The sequence below is a fragment of the Sinocyclocheilus grahami genome, unplaced genomic scaffold (assembly GCF_001515645.1).
Source record: "Sinocyclocheilus grahami isolate Dianchi unplaced genomic scaffold, SAMN03320097.WGS_v1.1 scaffold316.1, whole genome shotgun sequence".
In the NCBI taxonomy this organism is placed as follows: domain Eukaryota; kingdom Metazoa; phylum Chordata; class Actinopteri; order Cypriniformes; family Cyprinidae; genus Sinocyclocheilus; species Sinocyclocheilus grahami.
In genome coordinates this window covers 232,520-239,442 of record NW_015505495.1, presented here as the reverse complement: position 1 = coordinate 239,442, position 6,923 = coordinate 232,520, and the positions used below count along the sequence as shown (strand labels likewise).

Sequence of the window (6,923 nt, the reverse complement as noted above, 5' to 3'; positions counted from 1 at the left end):
GCTTCGGATCCGGGTGAGCGAGCGCCGGATCTGGCGGGTGAGGAAGAAGATAGGGACTCGCCCGTCTCCATTCCCTCCGCCAGTTCCAGCTGCGAACCCCACGAGTGCAATCGCCGCTGCGCCTCGGCGGCAGCGGGACCCGCGCCGCAGGGTATGCTTGCGAAAGCACCCTCCGCAAAGAGTGCCTTTCGGGAGCGGAGAGCATGCATGGGAAGACACTCGCAATGCGGGCAGTCAGCGCTCTCAAGAGCTGACTCAGCATGCTCCGCTCCCAGGCAGACAACGCACAAACTGTGTGTATCCGCACCCGTAATGAAACGCGGGCAGGGAGGAACACACAGTTTGAAACGCTGGCTGCCTTCGCCCCTACTCAAAAGATGTGACTTGTCATGTGCTTTGGACATAATTATTTTCTTTATTTATTATCAATTCAATTATTCAATTATTTTCTAGCCCTACGGGACAGACAACACCAAATATGACTCACAAACAGATATCAGACTGACACACACACAGAGCGCTTGCTGAATGACAAAAAGCTGACGCTGGTCTCACCACACGTGCTTTTATAGCCTCCTGGTCATTACGTCACCCGCCGTGACGTCTCGCCCAGCTGTTGGTCTGATTACACACGAGATTCAGAGCCCGTCACGCTGAATGGCGTTCCCCTACCGTTTTTCGACGCAGCTCGAGTTCCTGAAGAGGAACTCTTTGGATTTGAGACTTTAGTCTTTGCAACTTTACAGATCTTCTTTATGCACCAAGAGCTTGCAACACTCCAAAGAGAAAGAAAAAAATTTCTATGAAAATTCATATGAATCATATGAAAAAAAAAAAAAAGCAGATCCATCAGTGTGATCATGAAGGAACTCTAAATTTGGACAGTTTTCAGTCCTGCAGTTCAAGTGTAGTAATTAAAATGCAGCATTACTGCAGTTTTTAAGACTTTAAGTTTTTGTTATCCTGCTTCTCTGTAACTTGTATTCTTTGAGTGTTTGTCTGAGACTAACATCTAGCAGATATTTCATTATCAGGGTTCCCCATTCCTAGTCCAGAAGAGTCACTTTCCCACAGAGTTTAGTTTTATCTGAATTAAACACACCTGAATCAACTAGTCAAGATCTCTGTATTTGCATTAATGGCCAGGTGTGTCGAAACTAAACTCTACAGGAGCAGGAACTTGCTTTACAAACACACCGTGTTTACACACGTCACTCAAACACAGAACCAGGAAACAGGAATCACATGAGTTCAGGGAAAGAGAAACTGAAGTGTAGTTTAGCTGTTGTGTGTAAAATGGCAGGAGCCAGAATTTCGGTGGATCAGAATGAGTTCATGTGTGCAGTGTGTCTGGATCTCCTGAAGGATCCGGTGACCATCCAGTGTGGACACAGTTACTGTAAGATCTGTATTACAGACTGCTGGGATCAGGAGGATCATATGAGAGTCTACAGCTGCCCTCAGTGCAGACAGACCTTCAGTCCAAGACCTGCTTTAGCTAGAAACACCATGCTGGCTGAACTGGTGGAGAAACTGAAGAAGACCGAACTTCCTGCTGACTGTTACGCTGGAGCTGGAGATGTGCAGTGTGATGTCTGTACTGTAACAAAATACAAAGCCGTCAAGTCCTGTCTGGTGTGTCTGGAGTCTTACTGTCAGGATCACCTCGAACAACATGAGAGTTGGTTTAAAGGAAAGAGACACAATTTGACTGAAGCCACTGGACGACTGCAGGAGATGATCTGTCAGAAACATGAGAAGCTCCTTGAGGTTTTCTGTCGCACTGACCAGAAATGTATATGTGTGCTGTGTTCGATGGATGAACATAAAAACCATGACACTGTATCAGCTGCAGAACAGACGACAGAGAAACAGGTATTTAAAACTAGACACTGATGAAATATTGCTAAACACTCCTTATGCTTCATAATATTTCTTGTACAATGATTGTACCCGATCATCACTTCTGGAGTTTGAACCTGCAGCCATTGTTTATCAGTTCAGATAAGTGACCTTTAAACAGCCTCACCCTACGTTTACTGGATTCATCTGTTGACCTGATGTTTTAGTGCCAGTAGTTTTCTGTGACGTTTACTATCATCTGTTTGTCCTGCAGAAGCAGCTGAAGGAGACGCAGAAGACGTTCCAGCAGAGAATCCAGCAGAGAGAGAAAGATCTTCAGCAGCTGAGAGAGGCTGTGGAGTCTCATAAGGTGAGTCTGGAGAAGAAGAGAAGTTTGTCTCCGTCTCAGTTCAGACTCACTGAAGCCTGAATCACTGTGTCCTAACAGCGCTCTGCACAGACAGCAGTGGAGGACAGTGAGACAATCTTTACTGAGCTCATCCGCTCCATTGAGAGAAGCCGCTCTGAGCTGATACGGCTGATCAGAGATCAGGAGAAGACTGCAGTGAGTCGAGCTGAAGGACGACTGGAGCGACTGGAGCAGGAGATCAATGATCTGAGGAGGAGAGACGCTGAGCTGGAGCAGCTTTCACACACACAGGATCACATCCAGTTCCTGCAGGTAACAGAGATCTAGAAGCTCTGGTCTAGAAATGTTCATTTCGTTTGGAACATGGAAATATAAACAAGACGTTTAAACACTTTGCAGCCGAGTATCTCTTGCTTGTTTCAGAAACCAACAAGTTGATAAGCCAATAGACGTGTAGGTCGTGAGTGAATGATTGGGATCACTTGGAAATCACGTATAGTTTATTTTAAGTGTCAAATACTAGAATCTGTAGCTCTAATGTGATATAATGAATATGAGGAGAAAGAAGCTGATGCTGTGAAAGTGGTGGATTGAGGTGAGTTACTAAAGATCAGTGAAGTCAATAAATCTGATGTTCCTGCAGGTTATTGGGTGAAGTGTGGAACTGATGAGTTTTTATTTCTGTTTTCTGTAGAGTTTCCAGTCTCTCTCAGCACCTCCTGAATCTACAGACGTAAATGAGGATCCCTTCATTTCTCTCGTCTCTTCTGATGACCTGAGAGAATCTGTCCGTCAGCTGAGAGACAAACTGGAGGATTTCTGCAAAGAGGAGCTCAAGAAGATCTCAGACAGAGGTAAAGTCCTGGAGATTCATCTGCTCTCAGAAACCAGTCCATCATCATCTCATATCATGGAGAACATCATATTAGAAATGTCTTAGAAATGGATGCAGGATCAAGAGAATCACACTGTTCATGTCTGTTGATTTCCACAGAAACACTCACCAACATTGTTCCCAGGACCAGGAACGACTTCCTACAATGTAAGTCAGTCAGAAAACAAGCAGAAAAACTCACTGAGTGTCTTCATGTTCTTCCTGTAGAAGAGTTTTATAATTGATGTAAATTATGATTTGCACGAGATATCTGTTCATCTGTACTGAGACACTGATGATACACTGAACATGAAGTGTTCAGCTACATGAAACGATCAAACAGATTCATAATTCCTGATTCTGATGTGTTTTATCTCCATCAGATTCTCATAAGCTCACTCTGGATCTGAACACAGTGAATAAACACCTCCGTCAGTCTAAGAGAAACAGAGTGATAACTAACACTAACACTGTCCAGCCGTATCCTGATCATCCAGACAGATTTGATAGTTATTCTCAGGTGTTGTGTAGAGAGAGTGTGTGTGGACGCTGTTACTGGGAGCTGGAGTGGAGTGGACGTGTGTTAATATCAGTGTCATATAAGAGCATCAGCAGGAAAGGATGGGGTGATGAGTGTTGGTTTGGATATAATGATCAGTCCTGGAGTTTGATCTGCACTCCCTCCAGATACTCATTCACACACAATAACACAAAGACTGATCTCTCTGTAGAGTCCATCATCAGGAGAATAGGAGTGTTTGTGGATCACAGTGCAGGAACTCTGTCCTTCTACAGCGTCTATGACACAATGAGCCTCATCCACACAGTCCAGACCACATTCACTCAGCCGCTCTATCCTGGGTTTGGGGTTGAATATAAATCATCAGTGAAACTGTGTTGATGAATCAGAATAGACTGACGAGAGATTCTACCCATAATGCTTTGAGCTGCATGATAAATCATTAACAGTGAGATGTTATAGAGTCTCTTCTTTTCTGACATTAATACTGCAGCTGAACTTCTGTCACTGAAATACCGTCAGAATAAATGTGTAATAATTCCTCATACAGACAGTAAGATCAGTGTGTGAGTCCTGCTGAGTGGCCGTGTGTTTCTGTGCTTTTCTCAACCTGTTTGTGTTGATTTAGTTTTGAATGTAGTGTCACATCAATAATTTCTATTATTACTATCAAAATTCAATTCCTTCAAAGGAGAACCCTTCAATGGAGCTCCGGCCCTTTCCAGTGTTTTGTGGTCTTGTGTTACGAGTCGCTGTTTTTATTGTCGCGCATTTAATTGCAACTCTATTAAGAGTACCAGAAGGGGGGAAATCCCCCCCAACAACTCACACCCTGACTATAAGCACTAGTAGTGATGTCTGACTTAGTAAACTGCACTATTAAAGTGAGCTCACAGTCTGTCCAGCAGGGGGCAGTGTTGAATTATGAATGAAGATTTAATGAAGAGTGAATCTGGCTTGTCAGAACTTAAATATGAAGTAAAAAATAAATAAATAATGAAATAACTATATGCTGAATATCAGCTGGACACAAGTTAATTATTCTAGCAGTAAATTAATTAGGTTTGTGCTGCTTTACAATCTTAATGAGTAATAATTTAATTTGCACAGAATGCAAAACAACTTAAGAGTATTTAAATACATTAAATGTCAACAACCAACCAAACACAACTAACAGCAGCATCTATCATACGTGAACCGTGATGACCCATGAAACACACACACACACACACACACACACACACACACACAATGAGGTCATATCATAGACGTATGGTGTTTTATATAAAGTTAATTAGAATTATTACAGACTAAACCCAAAATCAAACTCTAAAAGAAAACATACAAAAATGCATCTATGAATCATCTGTGGTCAGTCACACAGCAGCAATATTCCTCAGGGCTCCAGACAAAAAAAATCAATTAAGGAGCCTTTGGCTCCTATAAGAAACAAAAATAGGCACCAAATTATTTTGTTAGTGCCACAGAATAAACATGTTTTATTTATTTATTTTTAAACACCTTAACATTTCAGCCGTACTGTCATGTGTTTATGGTTTATCACAGTGCAGGAACTCTGTCCTTCTACAGCGTCTATGACACAATGAGCCTCATCCACACAGTCCAGACCACATTCACTCAGCCGCTCTATCCTGGGTTTGGGGTTGAATATAAATCATCAGTGAAACTGTGTTGATGAATCAGAATAGACTGACGAGAGATTCTACCCATAATGCTTTGAGCTGCATGATAAATCATTAACAGTGAGATGTTATAGAGTCTCTTCTTTTCTGACATTAATACTGCAGCTGAACTTCTGTCACTGAAATAACGTCAGAATAAATGTGTAATAATTCCTCATACAGACAGTAAGATCAGTGTGTGAGTCCTGCTGAGTGGCCGTGTGTTTCTGTGCTTTTCTCAACCTGTTTGTGTTGATTTAGTTTTGAATGTAGTGTCACATCAATAATTTCTATTATTACTATCAAAATTCAATTCCTTCAAAGGAGAACCCTTCAATGGAGCTCCGGCCCTTTCCAGTGTTTTGTGGTCTTGTGTTACGAGTCGCTGTTTTTATTGTCGCGCATTTAATTGCAACTCTATTAAGAGTACCAGAAGGGGGGAAATCCCCCCCAACAACTCACACCCTGACTATAAGCACTAGTAGTGATGTCTGACTTAGTAAACTGCACTATTAAAGTGAGCTCACAGTCTGTCCAGCAGGGGGCAGTGTTGAATTATGAATGAAGATTTAATGAAGAGTGAATCTGGCTTGTCAGAACTTAAATATGAAGTAAAAAATAAATAAATAATGAAATAACTATATGCTGAATATCAGCTGGACACAAGTTAATTATTCTAGCAGTAAATTAATTAGGTTTGTGCTGCTTTACAATCTTAATGAGTAATAATTTAATTTGCACAGAATGCAAAACAACTTAAGAGTATTTAAATACATTAAATGTCAACAACCAACCAAACACAACTAACAGCAGCATCTATCATACGTGAACCGTGATGACCCATGAAACACACACACACACACACACACACACACACACACAATGAGGTCATATCATAGACGTATGGTGTTTTATATAAAGTTAATTAGAATTATTACAGACTAAACCCAAAATCAAACTCTAAAAGAAAACATACAAAAATGCATCTATGAATCATCTGTGGTCAGTCACACAGCAGCAATATTCCTCAGGGCTCCAGACAAAAAAAATCAATTAAGGAGCCTTTGGCTCCTATAAGAAACAAAAATAGGCACCAAATTATTTTTTTAGTGCCACAGAATAAACATGTTTTATTTATTTATTTTTAAACACCTTAACATTTCAGCCGTACTGTCATGTGTTTATGGTTTTAAGGTTCACTTAAAGTGGGAACTAAATGTCTTTTCCAGCTTGAGAACGATATACAGTCACAAAGAACTGTTTATTACACACAATCTGTGTCAGTATCACAGACCTCTTGTCAGCATCACTTGGCCCTTGTGTAGTTTGGGCTCCTCCTCAATGCATCCTATAAATGTTGTCCTACGTCACACATCCAGTCTGTTTTTCTTCATTAGCAGCATGTAATTATATAGGAGATGTTCAATTTTATCTTTAGCTCCTTGCATTCATTCTTATCATGTAGACAGCAGGTTAAGTAAAAATCCAAATATGCAATATAGCGCATTTATTTAGCAAAATCGACACACCTCAGCGGCATGTGCTCCGGTTGTATTGTAAACTGATAGATAGATAGATAGATAGATAGATAGATAGATAGATAGATAGATAGATAGATAGATAGATAGATAGGAT

General features: G+C 41.0%; 2 protein-coding genes across 2 annotated transcripts in view; one reads left to right on the top strand and one right to left on the bottom strand.

Moving 5' to 3' along the window:
* LOC107601958 (cyclin-dependent kinase 14-like) overlaps positions 1-6,923 on the bottom strand; it is a 131,449-nt gene that overhangs the window by 65,065 nt on the left and 59,461 nt on the right. The window lies entirely within an intron of this gene.
* LOC107601955 (tripartite motif-containing protein 16-like) lies at positions 1,263-3,987 on the top strand. Its single transcript, XM_016294328.1, has 6 exons — positions 1,263-1,875; positions 2,117-2,212; positions 2,291-2,524; positions 2,907-3,102; positions 3,207-3,254; positions 3,470-3,987. The coding sequence occupies exons 1-6, from the start codon at positions 1,297-1,299 to the stop codon at positions 3,985-3,987; spliced, it is 1,671 nt and encodes a 556-aa protein (XP_016149814.1). The 5' UTR covers positions 1,263-1,296.